This window comes from Austrofundulus limnaeus, unplaced genomic scaffold, assembly GCF_001266775.1.
Source record: "Austrofundulus limnaeus strain Quisiro unplaced genomic scaffold, Austrofundulus_limnaeus-1.0 Scaffold7, whole genome shotgun sequence".
Classification (NCBI taxonomy): Eukaryota; Metazoa; Chordata; class Actinopteri; order Cyprinodontiformes; family Rivulidae; genus Austrofundulus; species Austrofundulus limnaeus.
In genome coordinates, this window is record NW_013952409.1 from 1372447 (window position 1) to 1400050 (window position 27604).

At 39.0% G+C, this 27604-nt stretch overlaps 1 protein-coding gene across 11 annotated transcripts in view; it reads left to right on the forward strand.

Moving 5' to 3' along the window:
* tanc2b (tetratricopeptide repeat, ankyrin repeat and coiled-coil containing 2b) overlaps positions 1-27604 on the forward strand; it is a 168903-nt gene that overhangs the window by 99210 nt on the left and 42089 nt on the right. For 7 of the 11 annotated variants that reach the window (XM_014032295.1, XM_014032320.1, XM_014032304.1 and 4 more), the window contains 4 exons: positions 9007-9123; positions 18212-18360; positions 24117-24300; positions 25622-25870. In XM_014032295.1, coding sequence (XP_013887749.1) covers positions 9007-9123; positions 18212-18360; positions 24117-24300; positions 25622-25870 — 699 coding nt within the window. Of the gene's footprint in view, positions 1-9006; positions 9124-17819; positions 17973-18211; positions 18361-24116; positions 24301-25621; positions 25871-27604 lie in introns of those variants that run through there. The other 4 variants (XM_014032333.1, XM_014032357.1, XM_014032372.1 and 1 more) reach the window with 2 other exon arrangements.

The following is a 27604-nucleotide window of genomic DNA, read 5'->3' on the forward strand; positions in this document are numbered from 1 at the left end:
ACACACACACACACACACACACACACACACACACACACACACACACACACACACACACACACACACACACACACAAGGGCTGCAACTAACGATTATTTTAATAATCGATTAATCTGTTGATTATTTTTTTCGATTAATCGGCCAAATCATTAAAACGCTTACTTACATGAATATGAGTAGATATAAATTAATGTCATTCCTGTATAAATTAGGGGTGCAAATTATTGATTAATGAATTAATCTGAAGTTGATTTATCTTATACATTGACTAACAATTAATTGATAAGCAGCTATTTTCTTAAAAAACAGAGTTTTCTCTTGAATCAAGTCTTTTCATAAAATGAAGGACTTTTTTTATAATCTCCTGGATTAAAAAACAGAAGCAATAGGAAACAAATGGTGGATTTAAGGCCCCCACCCCCGCACGCGTTTCCTCCTTGCGACACGGCTCGCATCAAATCAGACCGTCATTTAAAAACATTAAATGTTACACATACTTTTTATCATTACTTCAGATCTACTTGGCCTAACGACACAATTTAAAAACTGGTTTAAAGTTCGAAGTTTCTACTTTTCACTCGAGAGTCAGAGAGGGTGGATCTTTACAGCTAGAGGTTTTTTTTCTTCCTAAACTTTATTTAGGTCAGCCAGCATTAACGCTCTGCGAGTGATGTAAACAGCTCCGCGACATGACGAGGGACGCATAAATCGCGCAACACAACGAATCGATAATGAAATTCATTGCCAACGCTTTTAATAATCGATTTTTATTGATGTTGCAGCCCTAATATAGACCCCAACTGAATGATTGAAATATGAAAAAGAAGGATTTAAATGCATGCATCCACTTTTAAACAAGGATCTTGGAACATCTGTTACAGATTATGTGACTAACACGACTCACCTATGACCAGATCAAATCATAAATCCATATCTGTAAAACTGACTAAGTTATAGCCACTTCAGTGTTTATTAGTTGATTAGCCGTGATGACCATCTTAAATTGGGTTTCCAAGAGTTTCATTGAAATCTGTCCAGGAGATTGCGAGAACACAAGCGCACACAGGCAATGACATGCAAACAAAACACATTTTTAACAACTTCTCACAGTTCTCCAGCTTCTCTATTACTCCATTTCCCCCCACATTTGTTCTCATTTCTCACCCTGATCTCTCATGTGCATTTACATACATGTGTCATGAATATTCATCTTCACACCCGCACATGCAGAAGGTTGTAACAAATATCTATTTCACGGCCACGTGCGTCTACGCATGCAGACAAGATATATTTATTCATAAGCTCATTAGCGGAGTGGATTTGCCTGCTGCCATCCATCACGCTGTCAGCCATCCTCAGCCCGGCACACACTGACAGCAGAACCGCGGGAGAGGAGTCCGTGGATTTACTCTCCTTGAACCACTGACAAACGCAGGATTTACCCCGGTGCACAGAGTTTCCCTTTGACATTTTGTAGAGGTGAGATCAGAGAGACCGCGGACAAAGTTAATCTCCTGCTCACCAAAGTTTATCCAAGACTGGATATTTTTTTAACGGTTGGGGGAAAATGTCTCTTGTGGTTTTATTGCTGATGCATCAATGTCACACAAAGTACTTAAATATGTCAACAAATCTGATGAACTTCTTGCTAATCTACGAACTTGATCACACGAAACTTCACAACCTGAAGCTCAAAATAAGTCAGAACTGGAGCTGCAGTTGCATTTTGCTCTTGATGTAATTATTTCTTCTATGCATATAAAATATAAGTAACCCAGAGTGGTTTTGGGATGTCTGTCCATGTTTTAGGCCCTGAATTTGGGGATGGTGATGTGGGCAGAAATTTTTAGACACCTTACAATTCAACTTTTTTATGATTCAGGAGGCTACACTGCAATTATATAAGGATTATGTCTGGATTTTTATGCATTCATAATCACACTGAGAACAAAATTCTGAGCATGGATGCTCTCTGAGTTAAAATAAAGAAAATAATTTGCTCTTCGCTGCAGTTTAGAGGTTTTTTAATCCAACAAGAGTTTAGGAACTAAATGTAAAAATAAGTCAAAAGGCCGATTAAAGAGACCCAGGAGTAGGGTTGGGCATAATCGTATTGTGTGCAATTAATCGTCAGAAAAACATTAATCGATTACTTTTTGGCACTTGACGATTAATACGATTAATYCCACCAGGCAGACTGACTGGGGATTACTCCAGTCAGTCCGCTTGGTGCTCCTCTCTGCTTCAAATATGATGAACATTAAAAATAAGGTTCTGTAATTTGTTTATCTATTAACACAATTGATGTATAGCCTGAAATCTGTAATTTTCACACAGTTTGGAACAATTTTTTATAAAGAGCAAATCTTTCCCACTAATTGGTCATGTGACTACGAAATAAGGGTGTCCAGGGACTCCGGGGGATTAATCGTCAAATTAATCATCATCTGCTAAATACCACAATTCATCGTGATTAATTTTTTTGCCAATATTGCCCAACCCTACCCAAGAGTCTGAGGCAGTGAATGTCTGTATATCTAATGTTGAAGCTATTTTTTATAATCAATTCAGAATCATTCACATCCACGATGCATCAGAAAAGAGTTTGTAACATCTAATGCAAGGCATCACATCACATCTGTTTTGTTTACTTGCTCTTCAAATTGGATTTCTATCCACCACCTGTTGAACTGGCAGTGATCCACACTGAATATAAAACTGTGTAGACAAGTCATTTTCCAATTAACAAATTCACTAACCAAGTTGTGACTGGGCCAGAATATGTCCAAAAAAAAGATGTTTTGAAACAAGATAGGSGTTCTGGTCAGAACTCAAGAATAGTGATTAAAGCAGGGGTGTCAAACTCCAGTCCTCGAGGGCCGCTATCCTGCATGTTTTAGAGGTTTTCTTGCTCCAACACACCTGATTTTGATCGCTGGGTYATTAACAGGCTTCTGCCCAATTRGAAGAGTTAATTCAATCACTGAATCAGGTGTGTTGGAGCTGGAAAACCTCTAAAACATGCAGGATAGCGGCCCTCGAGGACTGGAGTTTGACACCCCTGGATTAAAGTAATCAAACTACCCAAAGAAAACAATAAGTTTTGCCAACAATCCTTCAACCTAATCTAATTAAGGTGCTAAAACTGACAGGTCTGCTTAACTTAGCCCCCGAGTCATGAAACATCGGCACAATAAAAATGAGTTTTAAAATAAAAAAATCTGTAAACCTGTTGGTGTGACAGAGAAAAAAAAGGGAAATCAAGAATATCTCAAGTGACAGTTGCTGTCGTGGCAGTCGATCCAGCCGTGAATAACTTGGATTCTTCCTTCTTCTGGCTGTCGCTGGTAGTTTCAGTGTGGCATCTGTGCTGGCTCGTTTCCTAGATTGAGTCAATTAACGGACTCCTCTCCGGTCCATACCGGCACCGTATTAACACTTCCAGGGAGCGCTTCTGCTTTACACAGTTAAACGTGGATCTGAAAGAGTTGTTTATGTTGCCAGGAATATCTCCAGTTAGTTTTAACCTTTAGATGAAGAATACGCTGCTGTTGATTTTTATTTTTTTTTTTTGTAGGACTTTTTGGAACAGTATTTTTTCCTATAAGAAAATGTTGCAGTTAAAGGGATCATATGCAAAATTTACTTTTCAACCCCTAAATGCATTTTGTTGTGTACTTGGAGTCTCTAGAAGGCAGAAAGGTTGATTTTAGTTTCTCCTGGTGCTGCGTAGATATCTTTATATTCTGTCTGGATCATAATTTTTCAATCTGTTCAGTTTTTTTCTGTTTTCTATGATGTTTTTTGAACTATTGCGTCACAGTATTTGTGACAAAACTACAAAATAAGGTCTGGACTTACCAACTAACCAATTTCATCATCTTCATTTTTCCCTGGTTCTGGGTCAGACTCCAGCTCCTACATGTGAGGCTGGATGGACAAGTCTTTTCTTGTTGACGTCTTTTAATTCAGTTGTAAATAATTTTATGTGCCTCTATAAAGTCATAAACCTCTCTATCAAACTGGAATGAACCGATCTGAAAGCTGGAGGGGTGTGTGGCATCTGAAGCACCTCATTTGGATTTAAAGAGACAGCCTCAAAACGAGTTGATCTGAGCCACATCTCAGAAAAGAGGTAAAGAAGGGCTTGTGGAGTTACGGTAAGGAGCAGTTCCACTTTATATAGACCCCAACTGAATGATTTAAATGTGGAAATGAAGGATTCAAAAGTATTTGATTCCTTTAAAAGAAAGGTACGTAATTGCAGTTGTAGTTAAAACATTGTGACCATTGTTATTTAATGTATTTTTAATCCCTTTTTTGAATAGAAGCATTCAGTTTGGAAACGTTTTCCCATAAAGGCGCAAATTATTTCAAAGTTTTTTTATCCAACTACAGGCTTAGCTATGAGCTTGCTAATTAGAGAAAATATTAGCATTATCTCTATTTTCTAAAGAAGTCTGTGACCATTTTTGACACATTTATTGCAATAACCTTCATAATTTTTGCACACATTTTCTGTAATACAGGATGTAAATGCTGAGTTTTTCTTTTCATAGTAACCAAAAGTCTGCACCGATGCAATACGAGCTGTTGTAATTACTAGATAAAACTGTGCCCACACGCAGGCACATCATACTCCCATTAAATGCAACATGAACCACTAACAGCGGTGCCGAGGAGCTTCTTCATATTGTTCAGCCATTGTTGCACGAACATATGTTTGAGCTGCTGCTCATGACTTCCTGCTCGCTGCACCCTGGTTAAGTCCAGCGTCGCTCTGCCAGATTGCTTTGGAATTGTGCACTCACCCATAATGGTTAACAGTTGCAGTGTACAGTGCATAATCTATTTTAAACCTAGATTAGTCCAGTAAGAGTAAATTATGCTTAGTTGTTGACCACCAAAAAAAAAAGGCTAAAAAATGTCCACCTAACCAAGTTTTAAAAGTAAAACTTGGTTTTACTTGGTAAGATTCTTGAAATACTTGATTTGACTCAGTTTTTTCTTATTTCAAGAATCTTACCAAGTAAAATTTTCTTACTCCAGTGGCAGATATTTTGACTTAATTTGAGTCAAATTTTCAGGCTAACAAGACAAATAATCTTACACATTCTGAAAACAAGATTATTATTCTTACACAGTCAGTTCTTGTTTAGTAAATCAGTCTCAAAACAAGATCAAAGAGACTTTTTGGCTGGATAAAAGATTTTAAAACTTGGTAAGATGGACAGTTTTTGAATACTGAACATGGCTATGAAAGTTATGATTTTATATAATACGTAACACTTTCAAAACTGTAAGTCCTTTAGAATTCAGAGATGCACCTCGTGGAACCAAAAAGAGGTTTGTAAGAAAGAAAGATTTGCTTCAAACTCGCCTCTTTTTTGGATTCTCTGTCAGCTGTAGGCCCGTTTACAGGAGGTTTGGTGGTATTTTCAGATTCCATCAGTGGGCTGATGACACATGAAGCTTGCCATCGCCCATGTCTTGATTGCCCGTGTTGCTTGTTTACTCACGCTTGAGCTTAGTCTCTCTCGAGGCAAAACAAAGCTGCACAATTCAATTCAAATTCGATTCAAAAATACTTTATTGATCCCAGAGGGAAATTTGGTGTTGTTGTAACTCATTTGACTAAAAACTTATTGTAGATGTTGATGGCTGTGGGCAGGAAAGATCTTCTGTAGCGGTCTGTATTACAGCAAAGTTGAAGAAGCCTCTGACTGAAGACACTTTGTCTTTCTATGACAGTCTGATGAAGAGGATGGTCAGGGTTGTCCACAATGTTCTTGATTTTATGTAAAATCCTTCTTTGCACCATCATCTCCAGAGAGTCCACAGTTGTCCCCAGAACAGAACCAATCAGGTTGTTTAGCTTTTTTAGGTCCCTGGCTCTGATGCTGCTGACCCAACAGATGACAGCAGAAGGGATGACATTCTCAACAACAGACTTGTAGAAGATCTGCAGCATCTTGCTGCAGACATTGAAGGATCTCAGCTTCCTTAAGAAGWBCAYTCTGCTCTGTCCTTTCTTGTAGACTGCTTCACTGTTGAGTCTCCAGTCCAATCTGTTGTCCAGATGAAGAACGAGGTATTTATATTCCTCAACCACTTCTACATCTTCTCCCATGATGGAAACAGGGTTTGATCTAACACTATTTCTCCTGAAATCTACAATCATCTCCTTTGTTTTGTTCACATTCAAGATGAGAGGATTGTTCCCACACCATGCCACAAAGCGGTCCACCAGCTGTACTCAGCTCCCTGTCCATCTCTGATACACCCAACAACTGCAGAGTCATCTGAGTATTTCTGTAGATGACAGCAGTCTGACTTGTGCTGGAAGTCTGAAGTGTACAGTGTGAACAGGAATGGTGAGAGTACAGTTCCCTGTGGTGCTCCTATGTTGCTGACCACCTGGTTAGACATACAGTCCTTCAATCTCACAAACTGTGGTCTGTTTGTCAGGTAGTCTTTGATCCAGGCGATTGTTGAGGCCTCCACCTGAGTCTTCTGGAGTTTCAGACAAAGTAAATCAGGCTGAATTGTGTTAAAAGCARTGGAGAAARCAAAGAACATGATCCTCACAGTGCTGCCTGCTTTGTCCAGATGACAGTGGGTTTGTTGAAGCAGGTGTATGATGGCGTCGTCAACTCCAACTCCACGACGATAAACCAACTGCAGGAGGTCCTGATGTGTGCTTGTTTCCTGACTCAGGTGGGTCAACAGGAGTCTCTCTAGGACCTTCATAATGTGGGATGTCAGGGCAACAGGTAGTAGTCATTAGTAGTAGTAGTAGTCTGTAGTCATTGAGGGCTGATGGGTGAGTTTTCTTTGSHARTMGAACCAGACAGGATGTCTTCCACAACACTGGCACCTTCTCCTGGGTCAAGCTAAGGCTGAAGAGATGTTGCAGAATCCCACAGAGCTGGTCTGCACAGGCCTTCAGGACTCTGGGGCTGACACCATCTGGACCTGCWGCCTTGTTCTGGTTCAGTCTCTCTAGCTGCCTCTTCACCTGACTTCTAGATACAGAAAAGTGGGAGAGGAGGGAAAGGGAGCAGCAGCAACTCCTGATTTAGTTGAAGACAAACTTGTGGCTGTAGAAGAAAAGTCCATGACTGAGGTTGAAGAAGACAGGAAAGCTGTGGGTCAAAGGAGGGTGAGATGTCTGTTTGGCTAGGGTTAGGAGAGGAGGAAGATGAGCTTGTTCCTGAGCTGAACCTGTTGAATGTGTTCAGCTCATTTGCTCTGTCCAGACTTCCATCCATCKAATTCTCCTTTTGCTTGAAACCTGTGATCTTCTTCATCCCTGACCACACATCTCTGATATTGTTCCTTTTCAGTTTACTCTCCAGCTTCCTTCTATAAACCTCCTTGCTGTCTCTGATCTTGACTTTGAGCTGCTTCTGTATACTCCTCAATAACTTCCTGTCTCGATCCCTAAAGGCTCTTTTTTTCTTGTTTAACAGTTCCTTTAGCTCACTGGTGATCCAGGGTTCGTTATTAGGGAAGCATCTCACTGTTCTGCTGGGGATGGTGTTGTCCACACAGAAGTGTATATAGTCAGTCACACACTCAGTCATGCATTTATGTCATCTCCATGTGGCTGGCAAAGAACAATCCAATCTGTAGCTTCAAAACATCCCTGTAGGGCTTCTTCAGCTTCCTGTGACCCCCTTTCTCACAGTCCTTGTAGTTACAGGTTGTCTCTGAACAAGTGGTTTATATTCTGAGCAGAAATAAACAAGGTTGTGATCTGAATTACCCAGAGGAGGTCTTGCATTGGCGATATAAGAATCCTTAACATTTGTGTAAAACAAATCRAWTGTCTTGTTTTCTCTGGTAGAGCAGCTGACAAACTTTTGAAATGTTGGCAGTGTAGCAGAGAGTGAGGCATGATTAAAATCACCAGATATTGCCACAAATGCATTGGGGTGTTGTATCTGTATCTTAGCAACAACGGAACTGACGATATCACATGCATTGTCAGCAACAGCTGATGGTGGATTGTAAACAGCTGCCAAAAATAACACCGGTGAACTCTCTTGGTAAATAATATGGACAAAAACTCACTGCCAAGAGTTCAATGTCTGGACTGCAGTGACGAAACTTCACAGTAACATGTCCTGGATGACACCATCTGTTGTTGACAAGCACTGCTAATCCACCTCCGTTCTTTTTCCCGCTGCCCTTTAAATCTCTGTCTGCTCGTATAGTCTGGAAGCCTGGCAGAGAGATGTTGGCATCAGGGACATGATCCTGCAGCCATGTCTCAGTGAAACACATAATACTGCATTCCCTACACTCTTGCTGAGTCCTTGTCAGGTCTTGAAGTTCATCCAGTTTGTTAGCTAATGATCTCACGTGTCCCATTAGGATTGATGGAAGTGATGGTTTGAACTTACTCCTCTCTCGCCTCTTTGCTCCAGCTCTGCATCCACGATGCCTTCTTTTCAACTCCTCTTGGATTTGCGGCTTCAGTTCATGTATTATTTCAGATTTTGCAATATTAATCAACTGCTCCCTGTTGTAAACCACCCTGTTGCTATGGTTACGCATCATAACAAAAAGCAAAGTATAAAAAAAGTATTGGCAAAAACCAATCCAGCTGCACAGCACCCAAAACACAAATGAACAGCCATCCAAAAAAGTTACTTTTTCCACAGAAAGGCAGGAATGAATGCCTGAAAATAAAAGAAAATCTCAATAAAAGGAACAGAACTACTCCAACGTGCTGCCACCCTCAGTGGCACAATTCCGGAATTAGACAAATTAACAAGAAAGGCCTCCAGGATGTTTTATCGTTGTGCTGCCGCAAGTTCATGAGCTCTCTGTCTTCCTGTCCTGTCCTGTCCCTGGCTGTCACTCCTCTCTCTCTCTCTCTCTCTCTCTCTCTCTCTCTCTCTCTCTCTCTCTCTCTCTCGTCTTCTTCCATCTCCCTGATGTGTGTTTGTGTTTGTGTTGTCTCCCTCTCTATATGTGCGTACTGCTTTCTGCTGCCAGCCCCGCTGCGGAAAGCAAAGTTTGTGGAGAGCCCTCGCCTTCCACAATCAGAGCTTGGCTCCCCTACACACACCTCCACCCCTGCCAGGAATACAGACCTGGACACATACTGCCCTGGTAAGTTTTTTGGCCAGCTCATCTCTCATTTGATGGCGTTTTTTTTTTTATTTTATTTTATTTTTTTTGCATGTTTTCTGTGTGTAAATAAGTAGCAGAAGCACAGAGAGAGACAGAGACAACTTATCGGCTTGACAGTTATGCCACTGTAAGATGAAAACATTGCTAAGGTCATTAATCAAATCGCTACGGCGCCCACCCTCATCGCCTCCTCCCTCTCTGTCTCTTTAATCCTCCCTTGCTTCTTTCTCGGAGCTCGTTTAAGTGCCACTGCTGTTTTCTGTTAACTTCACTGTCTAGCTTTTTTTTCTTTTTGCTCTGTAATCCTGCGGACAGTCCAGATTCACTCCACCACCAACCTGTCAAACCCTGCACACTCTCCTCCCCTCCTGAATCTGGGAGGACATTAAAGCGGTTCACTCGAGGATAGCGCTCTGATATATCTGCTGTCTGATCTCGCTGTGTCTTGTTGGCTCAACTTCTGCTGGGTATGTGGACCTCAATATACCCCAGGGGTCTGGACTCGAGGGGGCGGTGCATCGAGGCTTAACTTGTGTAATTTAGAAGAATGGTTGAAAGAGTCTTACCAGCTTTTTCCGTCTGTCAGCCTCTTCTGCTGAATTTCTGCCCCATGGGAATTCTAAGTAGGTGATTTATACACGAATACATGTCGTATCTCTCCGTAAATGTGCAGATTAGTAATATAGATGCTTTTGTTTTGTGGCTGCTGTGATGCTTGACCCTGGCTTTGTTTTGCATCAGTCCTGTGAAGTAGACTGTGATATATCAGCCACGAGACGGGACATTTCAGGGATGAAATGGTGCGGCAATCGACAGAGGAGCCGGTTGATTACATACAGGAATTCTCAGCCGGCGCAGTGATAACTTGAGCTGAAAAGCAGCCGCGAGGGGCCAGGATGAGTTTTCAGGGGTGAGTACTCTTACCTCCCAGGTGGACAGATGGAGGTCTGAGCACTTAACAAGGCCTCCGTGGCGTGTGGAACAGCAGGGCGGTGACTTAAACACTTGATTGCCTGCCAGTCCACTCTTCGGCTGCCGCAGCTGACACCGGCTGTCGCCTGGAGGAGCGGCATGTTTTTTTTTTTTGTTTTGTTTTTTGTTTTATGGGCCACAAAAGATATTTGCCATCTCATAAATATTGTGAATATTTTGCGAGATGGCTCATGAAAATCTCCACCAGCCATCCTCCATTTATAAGGGAGCATAAATTTTGTAACGATGTGAGAGTGCAGCCATCTGAGCAGTAATTTCAAAGTCTTGAAGTCAGGGAGTGCATAGGAAGAGCTGTATTTTAAAACATCAATACAACTTTTTTAGTTTTCTTTGATCACAGTTACAATTTATGGGGTTTTTTGTGAACGTAGTCCAGGTATTTTTAGATAAAAGTGAGTTTTGCTTGACCAATTTTTATTTTTTAATCACCTGCGACTACGTATTTGTGCATCTGTCTTGTAGCAAAATAATTAAAGAACCAAAAGACAAATTTTAATGAAAACTTCAGAATGTAATAACTGGGAGCACACACACACACACACACACACACACACACACACACACACACACACACACATAAATATATATAAACTCATTATGTGTACATGTTTTATCATAACACCAACCCTTACATATCATCCAAAATCCACTTTAGCCTTTGAAAGCATTTTGTTGTGTACTTGGAGTTCCTAGGAGTGCAGAAAAGTAGAAAATAAATTTTCCTGGTGCTGCGTAGATATCTTTTTATTTTTTTGGGGTCATATTTTTTAACCTGTGCAGTTTTCGCTATTTTTTATTGTGTGTTCTGAACTGTTAAGTTAAAGTGTTTGTGACAGAACTTCTAAATAAGGTCTGTACTTACCAACTGCAATTTAGTGGCCTTCATTCTCCTCTGGTTCTGGGTCAGACTCTGGCTCCAACATGTGAGACTGGATGGACAAGTCTTCCCTTGTTGACATCTTTTAATTCATTTGTAAATAAAAAGTTTCTGCGCCGCTATATAGTCATAAACCCCTCAATCAAACTAGAATGGACCGATCTGGAAGCTGGAGGGGGGCAGAGTGTGAATCACCTCTTTGGATTTTAAGAGACAGCCTTAAAATGAGTTGATCTGAGACACACCTCAGAGGTAAAGAGGGGCTTGTGGAGTTACAATAAGGAGGAATTCATATCAAAGCTGAATGATTTAAAATGTGACAAAGGAGGATTTAAAAGCTGTGTGCTGTTACATTTAAAGATCTGGGTTCTGGATCCTCCCAAGCTTGTATTTATAAAACCTCTAAGTGTTGCTGCACAGATAAGAGTTTGCACACCCGGAATGTGAAATTCCACCATCTGATCTCGTGATCAGCCTTCCGTCCCTCAGCTGGGAAACATCTATGCTGGCGTTACGTTTCAAGCTCTGAATCACGTGCTCACCGTGTTTTTATTGTCTGTTCCTGCTGAGAGTTGTAAAGTAATGAAGTATAAATTCTTCGTTACTGTACTTAAGTAGAATTTTTGGGTATCTGTACTTTACTTAATTCTTTTTCAGCCTACTTTTTACTTCTACTACTTACATTTTCACACAGTTATCTGTACTTTCTACTCCTTACATTTTTAAAAAAGGCACGAAGTAGAAAGTTGTTACTTTTATTTGATTTTTGCTTGTTTTTATTCCAGCTTGTTATTGTAAAAAATAAATACTATCCATATAAACTGTGCCTCCTAGATTGTGAATTTATTTGTGGTTGAATGAGAAGTATAAATATATAAAATTCTGATACCGTATTAGTTTGTACACAAACAAATCCTGTCACACTCCAGCAGGATATAATCATTAAAATTAAAGGACTGTACTCAAGAAGTATTTGTTTTTCATGACTTATATTATTGCATTTGACCGCCGCCTTCATATACGTATATAAACTGAAACAGCTGGACTAGTACATCCTAAAATTAACATCAATTAATTATTTTAATACAACAGTCATTTCTGTATTTTTTTTTTGGGGGGGGAGGTCACCTCCTAATAAATGTCATTACAGAAAATCTAACTGCTCATTTTAAATTGATACTTTTACTTTTAGTACTTAAGTACAAAAAATATCAGATACTTTAAGACTTTTACTCAAGTAATATTCCTAAAGGAGACTTTAACTTTTACCAAAGTATTTTTTTGTAAAAATACTGTACTTTTACTCAAGTATCATTTTGTGGTACTTTATACAACACTGTTCCTGCTTTATGTCAGTCTTGATTACCCAGCAGCACCCACCAGTTGAGTCTATGAACAGGTACGGCGGTGCTCAGGTGGCGTTTTGGACCCCACCTGCTACCTGGGCCTATTAATACCACCTCCCGTCCTGCCCCCACCTGCCTGCACCACACATGCTCCTCTCAGGCTTTTCTCTGTGTGCGAGAGAGGGGGGTGGGGGGTGCAGATTCGTGGACGCCCAGACAGAAACAGATGCGCTCGCACACAAACACATTCCTGGCTGCGTGCAAAGATAGTTGCTATAGCAACCATCCGTCTCCTTCGCAGCTCAGGAATCCAYCGTAGAGAAGTGTGTGTGTTGGACGAGGCCTGGTCGTGGGTGAGATAAGACGTGTTTCACACCGGATGTATGTATTTTGTCTTCAACGCTAGACGTGTCTTTGTGTCGCTCTGATGAGTTTCCTCAAGGCGCTGATGGCACGGCGTTCACGGCGCCGTCATCTCTCTGTGAAGTGATGTAGACGCTTGTTGTCACCGGCTTCAGTCAGAGGCAGTTTGTTTGATTGTTATAATCTATATTTAAAGAACAAGAGGTATGGCTGGAAATGGAGAGAAAATGTTACAACCCCTGCATTATGGTAATGAATCCCCTTTGATTGTAGCTCATTTATATTAGCAGCAGCTGGGGAGCGTTAATAACAGCCTGATGTGACGTATTTGTGTTTGTTCAGTTTGAGATTTTGATTTAGATTCGATGTGACAGCTCCATGTTTGTTGTTTTGCTATGAAAAACGGGCCCTGACAGATGTTTGTTGCTGGTGTTTTTTAGGGAACAGGAGTCAAAAGCATGTACAGTTTAGCTTAAAGGCATCTAATCTGACTTCAGGCATCCAGATTAGAAATTTTGCTTTTAAAAATTTTAAATAAGGCTCAGCATTTAATGAAGAAGTTCATATCACCTGCATCAGCGTGAGACCAGAGCTCAGAGAACGTGTTGAGGACAACCTGCAGGTACATCAGTATCTGTAGAACGATTGGGTCGTAACCAGGGCTGGACACTATGGCCTAAAATCAACATCACGATATACTGACCAGTTCACCTCGATAAGGATAAATGCACGATAACATGTACCGCCACCACCACACACAAATACACAGTATAGTATAGTCATAACATTATACATTGTGTCCATGTTCTTAGTCAAAGTACACAGTTTAGTAATGAAGCTTTATACAAAAATTTTAACCTGAACCTTTTGGACCAAAGGGATTTATAAGGAAGAGTTTAGATTTTGAACAGCTTTTCTGTAGTTTCTATTTGTCATTTTAGTGTTTTTAATATATTTAATTAAAAAAACAATTTTGTCAAAACTTGAGTCAGATATAGTCATACAAATATTTAACCATCTCCATAACTTTTCAGTGCAAACACACTGTGTATGTATGTACTATAATTTTATATTTAAAAAATGTACCAAATATGTCTTTTGTACTGCACAAAATAAATTAACTGCATGTTTTTATTTGTTAGACTGACTGATTTCTCTATTAAAATAACATTCTTTTGAAAAGATTATATAATTTAGTAGGGGTGGGATTCTTTTACCATCTCACGATTTGATTCAAAATTGATTTTTTTTATTAAACTGATAATGTGAGCCCATTTGTTGTGTTCTCAAAGTGCTTCATCGTCATTTTGCAAACCTTGCACACAGTGAAGCACATGTCAAACTTGAACTTATTCAGTAAAAACCAAAATGAGTCCAAATCTTTGCAGTTAATGAAGATGGGGTCAGTTAAATCTCTTTTTCTTCCAGTTTTGTAGTTTCCTCTTTGTTTTGGTGCTTTCTGTGCATGTGCATCTTCCAGATCCAGCTACAAGGTGACATCAGGACGGCCCACGTAGTAATAAAATGGAGGCTGACAGCCACTGGATTTGCTTGATTTTTTTTTTTTATCGATTTTAGGACATTTGAAATCGATTCTGAATCTATGTAAATGAGAATCACGATTCTGATGTAAATTGATTTTTTGGTGCATCCCTATAATTTAGAGAGCTCATGTAATCATGAATGATCCGATATGGCCCAGCCCTAGTTATAACATGTTTTGTGTTGGCGAAAGTCATTTTAGTCGTGCTGCTTTATAAGAAATTCTGCTAACGCTGCAAACAAAGAACACAGAGACAAACTGCTCGTCCCTGCAGGTCGACCAACAGCTGGGTGAAATGACAACCAAGAAACGGATGCAAAGTCATTATAGATCAACTTTAGGCAGGTAGAAATAAAGAATAAAAATAGTGTTTTTTGTGAGCGATTCCCAGGGGCAGCTTGACTAATAACTGCTAATATATTCACTGCTCATTACTAGCAGTCTGTCAGCTGTGAAGCCTTCTCTGCCCTCTTGTCCAGACTCACAGGAATACAGCGAGCTAGCAGCTAACACATACAGAAGACACACGTACAGTGCTGTGAAATAATCAGGATTCGGCTCTCGTCTCTTTATGTTTACTGCCGAAGACCTGGACTTTCTTGTTGGCTTTTAAACTCAATCACTCCTCAGGTTTTCTGAAGGCCTTTCACAAGTTCTCTTTGAACGTTGGCTCCTTTTTTTTTTTTTTTATTGATTTGGAATCCAGAACCTGACTATTTTCAGAGGAGTTTTTGTTTGTGTGTTTGTTAAAGCCAGAGTCTCGTTGGGCTTCAAGCATTCGAGGCTAGCTGGATGGATGAATTCTGACAACCAGTAAAACATGGCCATGCTTTTTTTTAATCACAGCCCATTATACACAAAAACATTGTATTCTACTTTGTGCACATTTTGTGAACTGCCTCATCCTTCTTTGTGCATAATTTGTCAAGTTTTATTATCTGAGATGAAGATAAATTTGGACAATTTCTTTTTAAATAATTATTGAACACAGCTGTTTCGGCCTGGACATTCAGAGCTGTGTCTTCACGTTTTCTCCAATCCAGGTGGCACTCAGATTATAGGTTAGGATGACCCTCGGCTATTACCACTCCACTTTTTGTGTTCATATCTGTAAAACTGACTAAATTATAGCCATTTTTGTGTTGACGAAACCTCTTATCTGTGTGTCTGTACATCTAATGATGCTTAAAACACAAAATTAGAGACACTTTATTGGTAAATGATTGTTTTTAGCCTTTTTGTTTCAGCTGGAGCAGGTGCTGTAGGGTTAGGGGTGCAGTCCTCTGGGTCTGTGGATGGACACCAAACTTCACCGTTTTTCCTCTTCGAGCTGCCCGAAAGGATTTGGTTCCTTATGACGCTCTCCCTAAACGTATTCGCCAGTGAAACTGAGCAGCTGTCTCATCAAAGCGCATGTGTGATTAGCTTGTTTTGGACCTAATGTGTGCTGTGATTACCTCATTATTAGCTGCTGCTGTGTGTTTTTATTGAAGCTCCGCAGCGAGTCGTTCCAGCTGAACTCAAAGGGTTCTCGCCTCCCTCGGAAGGTGCCCATCTTACTTAGTGGCTGACTCTGAGACTAATGAGGTTCCTGTCCATGCGCAGATGGACAGGGGAGCCCAGGCTTTAGATTGCCTGTCTGTCTGCGTGTCCCTGAGCCGATGAGTGAGAGGCCACAGGCTGCAGGCGAGCTGTCTGTCTGCAGGGAGGTATTGTATGGCAAGCCATTTTAGCATATAATCGGTTTCGTCTGACTGTCTGTAATTACATTGTAGATATCTAAAAATGAGTTTTGACTAAGAATAACTACATTTTGACTATCCGGAATGTTAATTTAAGATATCTGTATTAACATTCTGACTAGTCATAATTCCAATTCAAGATATCTTAAAAGGAATTTTGACTAGTCAAAATGTAATTTGAGATATCTTGAATTGCAATTACGGATGTTTGATCCTTCAAATGATGAATCCAGTGACGTCATTTTAGATATCTTATCTAGATAGATACCTATCCAAGATGGCGGCTGCAGTGAAACGTTATGGTCTGAGCTATGATGTCTATGCAGTAATTTTTCTGCCGAAATGCTACGTAAATCTGTGACGTTTTGACTAGTCAGAATTATTATTCACGATATCTTGAGTGTCATTTTGACTAGTCAAAATGTTAATTCAAGATATCTTAAATAGAAAAGCCCTCTAGATGAAAAAAATATTCAAGATATCTTAGATTCATTTAGAGATATTTTAAAATGAATTTTGACTAGTCATAATTACAGTTGTAGATATCTCTAATTTAGTTTTGACTAGTCATGATTTGCTGTCAAGATATCTGTAATTGAATTTGAACTAGTCAAATTTTTATTTGTGATACCTAAAAGTACATTTAAGATATCTTAAATAATTGTCATTTAAGATATCTTTATTTGGAATTATGACTAGTCAGAACTAAAAGTGAGATATTTTGAAAGCAACTAGTGACTAGTCAAAACTAACTTAGAGATATCTCGAATTGCATTTTTGACTAGTCAAAATTCCTTTTAAGATACCTTGAATTGAAGCCTCCATAGACTTCAGTGGTAAATCTGACGTCATTTATACTAGTCAAAATGTAATTAGAGATCCATTAAATAACAAATATGACTAGTCGGAATTCAATTTCAGATATCTGGAATGGAAGTGTCGTGAATCCGATTTTATGCTAAAATGGCTTGCCGTTTTAAAGTTGTGATGGTTGGAACTAACCACTGAGCTCCATGTAGCTAACCTGTCTGTCCAGTTCAACCTGTTTAAGAAAAAAACTGGTCCTGCCTGTAGCAGGGTTTTTTTTTTTTTTTTGTCTTCCTTTAAACAGAAGCTATCTGGAACCTAAATGTCATTAATGTCCGGATCAATTTAGAGGCTTATACGTCGAGTTATCTGGGGACTCTTTTAGCAGCCAGCAAGGTGAGTAATTACCCAAACACCTTTCGCTCTGAAAGTGACGCTCTGGTGAGTGAGGTCAAATTCAATTGGAGTTTATCATGCAGACACCTCTGGGGCATGGCAGCCAGATGTGATAGAAAAACATTGTTGATTGTGATGCTGTGTTTCTGAGTGTTTTATGTGCTGCAGAACAGGAACCTGCTGTAAAACAGCAATTTTGCTGAGTCAGGCTTGATTTTTAGTCATCTTTTCCTGTTGAATCAACAAATCAAATCAAATCAATATGACACCATCGGTGAGGGTTTGTAATGGGTGGAGAGTAACCGGGAAGCCAGGTGAAGAAGATGATGTCATGAAGAGGTTTTTTTTTTTTTTTTGGTGCAGCTGAAGTTTCCCCGTCTCTCTCGGTGTTTGATCTTCATGCAGGCTWCTGTTTTCTTTTGCTCAATTTACAATCTCTGTAAATAGACAGCGGTGTGCACACACCCATTTTGTCCTGGAAAGACACACACACACACACACACACGCCTCCCTCACACGCACTCACTTGCAGGTGAAGGGCGTATCTCATTACGTCACGCTGCAGTGGCAATGAGCTACAGGAAGGAGCTGTCGCCGACTTTTTTTTTTGTGGCATTCAGCGTGAAAAGGAGTTTTTGTAAGCAGCTGGGAACAATTCTCGTCGCGGCTGAAAAGGATTTGGAGTTTATGTTGGAGGTTACCTGAAGGAGTGTTGAGGAATGTGTTTGTAATGCACAGAGCTGAGCTGCGGGGGAACTCAGGTGCTTTTCTTTTTTGTTTGTGTTTCTCAGGGCAGGTGCTGTGTGTCTTAACGTCCGGGTCTCTCGTTTCTGTTGGGTTTCATGTTGAACGAGTGGAACAAAAAACAGGACGTGGACACAAGGATTTTTTTTTCCTTGTGATTACTGTGAGCTGCTCTTTTGTTTCCGCTCGCCACTGAAACAGTTTTACTTTCTTTTCCCTGTCCTCCTCTCCCACCCCTGTCCACCTGCCTCTGCAGGGGAGTCGAGCCAGGAGCTGGGCCCCCCTCCGTCGGTGGATCAGGCGGCCAACACATTGATGACGCGGCTGGGTTTCCTTCTCGGAGACAAAGTGAGCGAGGGGTCGGCCGGCACACAGTACAGCATGGAGGAACCCGAGGCGAGACAGGTAACAGTCTAACTGATCCAAATCTGCTTTACTAGTGTTATTTTTAGACTCATTTTTCCTCTCCTTAAAGCTTTTCCTCTAACTTTCTTTAAGGATATGCACTTGAGAATATGTTTATCTAGAAAAACTTTGTGTTGTGGTGTAAAAATAAAGCTGTTGCTGTGACGTGACCCAGGCATCTGTTGGATGTTGCTCCTGCATTTTTAATTTCTTCTCAGCTATTCCACTGACCCACTGTGCCGGCTGACATTTAACAGTCCTCAGTGTGAAATGTAGCTCAGGTTAACTGACATCAATTCATTATAGGATGCTTGACTAATTATTTTACAATACTATGAATTCTGTTGAAACATGGAGGATATTGGTCACTGTTTACCGTAGCTTTACACTTTTTTGTATGGAGACTGAAAACAATGATCTTTAACTGTTACTGCCCATCAGTCTGGGAAGGGTTAAAGGTTGCTTCCAAATAGTTTGAAGTCCATTATTCAGCAGTGATGGAAAATTTACAAAAAGTCCCAAAAGCTTCATTTTGGACTCTACGGGTTAAAGGTTAAAGGTCGTGAAAGGATGATTAGAAAAAGACAAGTTTGTCTGGACGGATTGCTGAAATAACGTCTCTTTAAAAGGCACAGAGCAGCACAACTTGCAGAAAGTTTTAAAAGTTGATACCAATATGAAGATGTTTCCCCATAATGCAACATTTTCAGTTATTTATCTTCATTTTATTATAACTTAAAGCATAAAATCCCAGAATAAAGAAAGGAGGACCTTCTTTTTCTCCGGACTGAAACATTGTTTCATTAAGTTGCAAACGAATCTTAGAAACATTCTTTGGACTTTTATATTTTAAGTCGTGGTGTTCACAGCTTAGCTTGATCTTTTATTTTATTTTATTGTACATATAAGTCTTTTACAGAATTGTCAACTACATAAAAAGGTAAAAAAGTTGATTATGTATTATTTTAAAGTTCATTCATCACTTCAATCTGCAATAAACTTAAGTCTGTTGGATAAATTACTTTCTCTTATAAATAGATCACACCCCAGCCTTGTTGGTGCTTTTGATTAATTTGATTCCTGTTCTGCGAGATTGCGCTCAGGCGCTCGAACAAGCTTTCAGTTGTCTGATTGAATCTGTTTTGACATTTATACTCCTGCTATCCTTGTTTTTGCATTTTTTTTAATCTTTAGCTGTCAGGATTGGCAGATCAAAAAGCTTGTCAGTAAATACCCTCCAACGCAACACTTCAGATTTAAAATTTATCAGTGGCTCGACATGAAGCAGCAGATTTCATCTTATTAGATTTCTATATCATGTTTTTTCCCCAGTTATAAAGTGTTTTGTGTTGCAGCCTGTAAAGCCACTTTTTGTTATGTTCCTCCAACATAACCTTTCTATTTATGAATTTGACAGTTGTGCAACAAACAGCTCCTGGCACAGCGGGCCTTTCTGCAGATGCCCTGCTTTTTTCTATTTAAACCTGATTTGACAGGAATTGCTTTTTCCTTTTTTTTTTTCTTTTTTTTTTAAGATCGTGGGTGGAAAGCAGTAGCAGCCGAGAGAGACTGAGAAATAGGGAGGTGGGGAAAAGGGGGGGTGGTCAACCTGTTGCCGAAGCGAAACTATGGGTTTGCACTAAAACAGTGTGGATGAACGATTAGTCTGATGGACTGCCTGTGCTCGATGCGAGCGCTGCTGGAGTAGTGGGGGCGGAGAAACTCGGAGAGGTTTATTCAAGCGGCTCTTTTTAGAGACGTGACTCATATCAGCACCACGCTGCATCAGGCACACAATACAAACTTATTGTACACGTCTGCCCCAAATACTTTGTTCTGGATCACAATCACGTTTGATTCTTTTATTATTGACTTGATGCATAAAACTGATAAAAGCGGAAACTTTTGTTCACTTTGACACAATAAACCAGTCTGTACTACTAAAGGCTGATGTATTATATAAAAGAGCAGATGTAAGCAGCTTTTTTTCTGTGTAGTATAGCTTTTACTGTTTTGTAATAATGTATCACAGTTACTTTACTGATTTATGTCAACATTTCTTTATTCATTTCTTAAAAAAAAAACATAAAATCAACATAAAACAAAAATACAAATCATAAATTAAATGAAAGGTAGCAGACGAAGATAAAATCTTATTATATCTGCCCCTTTTTCTCAAATAAATAAATTCAATCAAAAATAATCTTTAGTTTTCTGTAAAAGCACATTACTGTCACTGTTTATAAAATAAATAGAAAAAAACTACTTTTAGAGAAAAAACTTCAGCTTCCATGTCACATATTTWCTTAGGAGAACATCTGAGTTTTCTGTGTTGGAAATTTTTTAAATAGGCAAGAAAAATTAATTCTTCATGATTAAATAATTTACAAAACCAAAACTTGTTCTCTGAAATTGTAAAACCCCTGTAAATTTGCCACCTAATATCTCAGAAAATATACAAATGTCAATTTTTCTTAATTTATAACAACTGCAATCTTTAAAAAAATTAGCTTTTTTTTTTCGTCTTGAAAATTTCTAATGTAACCATCTCGGTAAATGTCTGTTTTATTTCTGGTAATTTTAGACCTTTAATTCTGGACGTTTGGGTTTCTTTAATATCGTTCTGGTTTTTGTAAATTTGCATGTTTAGTCATGTAAAGTTAGCCTCTTTTGGCAAATGTAGTGCTTTACAACATAAGAGGTTATCTAGGTTTTTTTATGCCATTATTGTCATAAATTTAGACACCTTCCAGCTCCTTCTGTCTCTTGTTTATGATGGTCCTAATATACTGTCATTGTTATTACCTAAAATTTAAAACAATTACCACTGAAGAAGCACAAGTAAAAGGGTATGATTCAAATTTTAGCATCATTTACTGAATCATTCAGAATCAATTAAAGTAGTTTCAAGGTTTTCAGGTTTAAAGAAGTAAGGTTTTAAATAAAAGCTATTATCTGTGCTGTTAAAAGCCAGGTGTCTGTAAGAGAGGTCCGCTCCGTCCTMTTTTTTTTTGTTCGTATGAAGCTTCTATACCATCCTTGGCTTGACGTTGTTGAATTTCTGCTGCAAACCCTCACCAGCTGGCGGAACAAGGTGACCTTAAACTTGCAGAGGCTGCAGCTAATTGCCTTCCGTACTCCCGTGCCCTCGCTCCCTGAATAGATGTAACGTTACAAGTTTAGTCCGATTCTCCTGCGACATTTAAGGTCAGACCCTCACAAGCTGAGGTTCATTAGCCCGGCAGATAAAGCACTAAGATATTTGGTGTTTGAACTGGTGGACGGCTTTACGTTCACGCCGGATGAGTAACCGCTCCGAATCTGTGTGAAAACTTTTAACAGTTGGCAGTGATTTTCTGTTTGGGAATCGGTGTTTCTCCAAACAGATCTTAACTTGTAGGAAAARGAATTGCAGAGTTAAACTACCAACCTAAAGATTAATTGACTGCCCGTTTTTTCTGAGAGCTGCAACCTTCGACGGCCTTCGGTAGACGAGTCAATGTGAATGTCCTAATCATAATTAGTTTCAGCAGCGGTCCTGAATGACTGCTAATAAAAGACATCGACTGCTGTYTTCCTTCAGTCTTCCTCCTACAAATTAATCTAGACTAAGACTRGCCTCGAGCACCAGCCGGCCCCTCCTGCTCGTTCCGCGTTCGTCCCGCTGTTGACCTGATCTCATCAGCAGCTCGGTTAAGGAGAGGCCTCCTAGTGTTTCTGTGTGTCAGTGTCTAATACAAACACTTAATCACTTCCCGTGTCTTCGCACGGATCTGCAGATGCCGCCTGTGTTTATCTTTTGCGTAAGAGTGGATCCGTGGGTGTTTACAGCAGCAGATTGGATGCAGCAGAGTGTTTTTAGTTTGTCCCCTGTGGTTGCTCGTCTCCTAACCGGAGTTGACACGGAATAAGGTCCCCGAAGGGCGCCGAGGAAAATACAGGACTGGAATAATAAAAATACTTAGTATGTTTGAGGGGCTTTAGATTTATCCCTTTTTTATGTTCAGTTGAATTGCATTCAAAGAATCAAGAATGCAGATTTAATTGGTAAATGGTTCGTCAGGGAGGTTAAGATCCGAGTTTTATTTTCCCCATGCCAGTTTTCATAAATCAAAGTATGAAGCTGTTTTTGATTTTGGTACGTTGGATTTTTGATTTATTTAAAAAAACTGTTACAAAGCACATTTAAAAACAACTGCRATGGGACAAAGTGCTGCGCAGTGAACAATAAATGGTAAAAAGATGGAACRAAACATGGAGGATAGCGGCCCTCGACGACCAGGATTAGTCAAGTTTTTGTCTTATAGAGCYCATCTTGATCTTTATTAATCTCTGACAATTGTTGTTTCCTAATTAAAAACAGGAAAACTTTCTTCCTGGAAATATTTTCCATTCTTCAAGTTGTCTCCTGCTTTGTTGGCATCAGTTATTTTATTGTAAAAGTGTTAAATACTTAGAGGAGCTCATGGCTAATAAGTACTTTGACATTTACAGCGTTTTGTCTTTCCTGACGATGATTGTGGGAAAGGTTAAAGCTCCAWCTCGCTAATTAAGATCTAAGATCTGAGTGAAAGTCATCCAAGAGCTCAAATTTCTTTTTAGGGTTTACTTCACTTGGTGCTACCACCACCACCACCCCKTCAATCAGTTGATATCATCTTCCACACAGTTAATTATAAAATSTTTTTTTTATTCTTTGTTGTGTACAGTATATAATTGTTACAAATGAAATGAATAAATTTCTAAATAAATAAAAKTAAAACTATAATAGTTTGATCTTACAGTTGTACCCTTTGACCTGTGTGAGAAAATATTTAAAAAATAAAAGTTCCACTTCACAATAAAGCTATTATTATAAATTTGTTACTACAGAAGTTGRAAACACTTCTTTAAATCTTGAACATTCATTTGTAAAACTCATGTAAGCTCACTGTTGGGCAAGCTCCACTACCATATTTTTAATAATTCAGGTAAATATAAGTTATTACTAACTACTCAGATTAGTTTTTTTTTTAGCTAAATAACTATTTTATGCCAAAAGGAGTATTTTTGAATGTTTGAAAAGGTATTTTAAAAGTGTGTACTAACTCACGAAGAACATATTTATAAAGCAGTAATATATCATTTATAAATTGTATTATTTTAATATTGTAATATTAATAAAGAAATTAATATTAGTCCATAGTCATTTTTGAATTGAAAATATTAAAAAATTTCTCCACCATTTCTACATTTATGTGGATTTACGGAACCATGGATGTTTTTCATTTTGTTTCCATAAACAAGAAGGTGCAACATTGCCACAAAATTTTTATCTTAGTTTAATTTCGAAGGAACATACAAACATAAATCAGTATATAGCACTAAGAAGGTGATTCTCTCAGAGTTTTCTTCCTCTAGAAAGATGCCCATAAAGGAGTTATTGTTTTAATACTTTTGCATTACGCTGTATATTTCAGGTAAATGCTAAAAATTACGTGAAAATATGATACGGTTTGTGTTTGTAAATGTGTGGGAGGAACAATCCGGAAAATAATTGACTTAATGTTGTGAAAGCAACAGGGCGGCTGAGCATTTTTGAAAACTGCAATATTGAAATGGCATTTTTCTGCATATGAAGCAGATTTTTATTTTTTATTTTATTTTAAAGGTTTAAGCATTGTATTTATTTTTAATTCATTCCTGCTTACARTGTTAAAGATTTTGGAGCTTAAAGAAAAAAAAGAAGAAAAGTTTTAATGTTGTCTTATGTGCAGGGCCCAAACCAGAGGATCAGCCCCTGCTCCACCCTGACCAGCAGCACTGCCTCTCCACCTGCAGGCAGCCCCTGCTCCACCCTCCCCACAGCCATGCCAGGCCAGGCTGGGAACAAGGACTGCGCCTACGGTTCTGTCACCAGTCCCACCTCCACACTGGAAAGCAGAGACAGCGGGATTATAGGTACAAGCGGCGCGCTAATGCTGAGTTTATTCAAATAGATCGTAAAAGTGGAGCTAAATATTTTAAGGTTTGTTCAAATTTGGGCCTAAGATCTTAAATTTGCGCAACTTTAAAAGTACATGTGGGTTCAACTGGTCTGAGATCAGTTTCTTGAAAGGTTCTTTACTTTTAAGCTGCACTGTGAGGCAAAGCTTMCCGTTTAAGTAGAATCTCTCTGGGTTTTGGCTAACTGATGAACAATATTCGAAGTGTCTTAAAACACTTGGGTGTGCTCTTACTTTCCTCGTGTGAGTCGCTTCAGTTATGAACATGTTCATAAAATTAGTGCAACAAATTTTCTCGTTGTCAAACCCATCGGTTTTTGTTGCAGGGGTCTCCAACTCATCTCAGGAGCATTAGAGTTGTTTTGACTCCTTCATTAGAGCTCCAGGTCTTAAAAAAACGACCAATAATTACTTTAAAAATTGTCCAAATCGGCCTTTCTCTATTTAAAAATTGCACTCCAGTAGATTAAATCATAGACGTGAGGGGCGGCTGCCTAAGGTGGGTTTTATGTGGGCAACAAAATAATGTGCACAGCCAAGAATACAGCTTTGCTCACAATTTTGAGTCTTCAGCATTCYCAGCTTGGTGAGATTTTATTTTTTYAGTAGCATTAGGTTCAGGTTTGTGGTTTCAGCATCATAAAGGTAAACTTTTAGAGCTGGGRGTTAAAAGGATTACAAAATGCACCAGATTAACCAAAAACAGCAGCGGTCTTACTTTGAATGTATCCTTAAAAACTCAGCTGCAAATTTAATCATGACTGTGGCTAGCTGATGACTTAAAGTTGCGAGAAAATTGAGGACACGTTTTGAATGGCTAGTTTTTAAAAAATCACAGCCTATTCTTGTTTGTGCGAATTGGAAAAAAATGCATTTTCGCCCATTTTCGGATTAAATAGACAAAAAAAAACCCTGACTTTGATGAGCCTAGTTGGTAGTTTTGTCCCCTGGTTRGTCCTCCCAGTAGATGATTCAAGCACCTGATTGTGTTGACATCAGCTGCGGTTTTTGTGCATCWTCTGAAAGACAACAGGAACTCGCTGATATGGAGCACTTTTTCGATGTCAGAGCAGGTGCCATCGTTGTTTCCTGGCAACAGTCGCGAACACCTGCAGCTGGAGATGAAAAGCGTACAACATCAACATAATATTGATTCAGAGCTACAGTAAATATATGTGAAAGCGGAACAGGTTTTGGTGGTTGGAGAGACGGAGTATGAAATTTAAAAAAAAAAACCACGACGGAAATGACTTGAGAAGTTGTGTTCTCTCTTCCAGCCACTCTGACCAGCTACTCCGAGAACATGGAGCGGGGCGGCAAATACAGCGAGGGCTCACGGGGGAACCTGAAGCTGTGGCAGTCTCAGAAATCAGGCATGGACTCGTTCCTGTACAGGGTGGATGAAAACATGACCGCCTCCACCTACAGCCTAAACAAAATCCCCGAGCGCAACCTGGAGAGCATGTCCTCCCACTCTGCCCACTCCATCCCCTTGTACCTCATGCCCCGTCCCAATTCTGTGGCCGGTGAGTCCCTTCCTCTTCCCTTTCTTCTCCTGATTTATAAAGAGGGTGGCAAAGGTTTGTGATGATTCAAAAAAAAAAAAAGCCTGTTTACAGGCAAGATTTCTTCAAATCGGAAAATGTTTTCTGTGAAAACCGGATTGAAGTAATTGTTTTCACTCATGCTACATCCTGTTGCTAAATCTCTTTCTCTACTTCCAGCCCTTTGTTGTTTTCTTAGGAGATGAGTCATTATCTCATGGGTAGATTACTTTGATGCATGTTTGGAAAAAAAACCCACTCAATTATTTATTAATGAACATTTGAAAAGGTTTTGAAGTGAGTAAGATTCTGCAGGTTTCTCCATTTCTTAACATTAGATTAAAGTAGCATTAAATGTGCATTTCTGTCTTTACAAATAATTTGTCCCTGTTTTGTCTCCGTTTAGCTGTTTGTTATAATAAAACCACAAATACCCCTAAATTATTTAGCTGCCATTTCTTTTTGCACGTTTTAATCTCTGAATCTGTCATATTTTCAAATAATCTGTAAACTGATTCAAACATTTTGAGCTGTATAATCTAAACCTGKAATGAAATAGCCAAATTTTCTCAAATTTGACCTTGTTTTTGRGRCTTTGGCAATGTTACTTTTAGTTAAATAATTCATAGGTTTCATAGTGTGAGCAATGAGCAATATCTTGCCAATAATTTTGGAAATAACTACAGAATTCTGCGTAAATAACTACTAGGGATGCACGATAACTTATTTTAATAACCGATAACTTTCTCCTTCTAATGGCTAATAACCGATAATAACTGATAACATGCCAGGAGATAAGACTAGCCAAAAATGGGTAAGATCATAACATAAATAAACAAGACAAAAAAACCAAATGACTCTGTAAATTATACTATTTGAAATAAACTCTTAGCAAACAAACATTTCTTAAAATATATCCACAACAAAATTTCTCAAATGGCTATTTTTTAAATAAGGCACATTAATTATAAAAAGACCTTTAACACTGATCTCAGATTTAAACTAAAGAGAAAAAGTCACTCCATAAGTTCAAAACGGATAATGCACTAACACCTGTTAGCCACGGTTTACCATCGAGCTGCTGCTCTCTGTGTGTCTTCCTGTAAGTATGATGTGGACGTAATGCATTCACACTCTCAGAAGCACTGTTTCAGGTAGAAAAACATTTTAAATCATATATTWATAACAATAAAAACAAATGTACTTTGAATCTAACTATCGTGCACCCCTAAAACTCAAAGTAAATATAAATAACCACAGACTTCAGAGTAAATCATATAATTCAGTGTAAATAACTGGAGGGAAATAGATTAATTAACGTGTTTGTTTACCTTTTTACATGTTTGTACCAGATAGAAAATACACCAATATATGAATGTTGAATGTGAAAAGAATTCATACAACCACACCAGAGCGCTCGGTCTGAAGGCAGTTTATTCTCAGTTCTGRGTTCAGCCCCTAAATTCAGGACGTCACTTCATTATAACATCATCTTCAGGACCTGACTCCGCCTATTTTATTGTGTCATCATAAATGGCCAGCCTACGGCTGAGAGTCAGGTCTTCATACAGTTTTCCTGTTCTAATGAAAACAATGGTTCAGTTAAGTGTTGACGGTGTGTTCAGGCATGTATTTATCTATTAGTACCTCCCAAGGGGGCATAATCACCATCTTAAAAGTGGGGGGGACACATGTTTTTGAAGGTCTTTTTTTTTC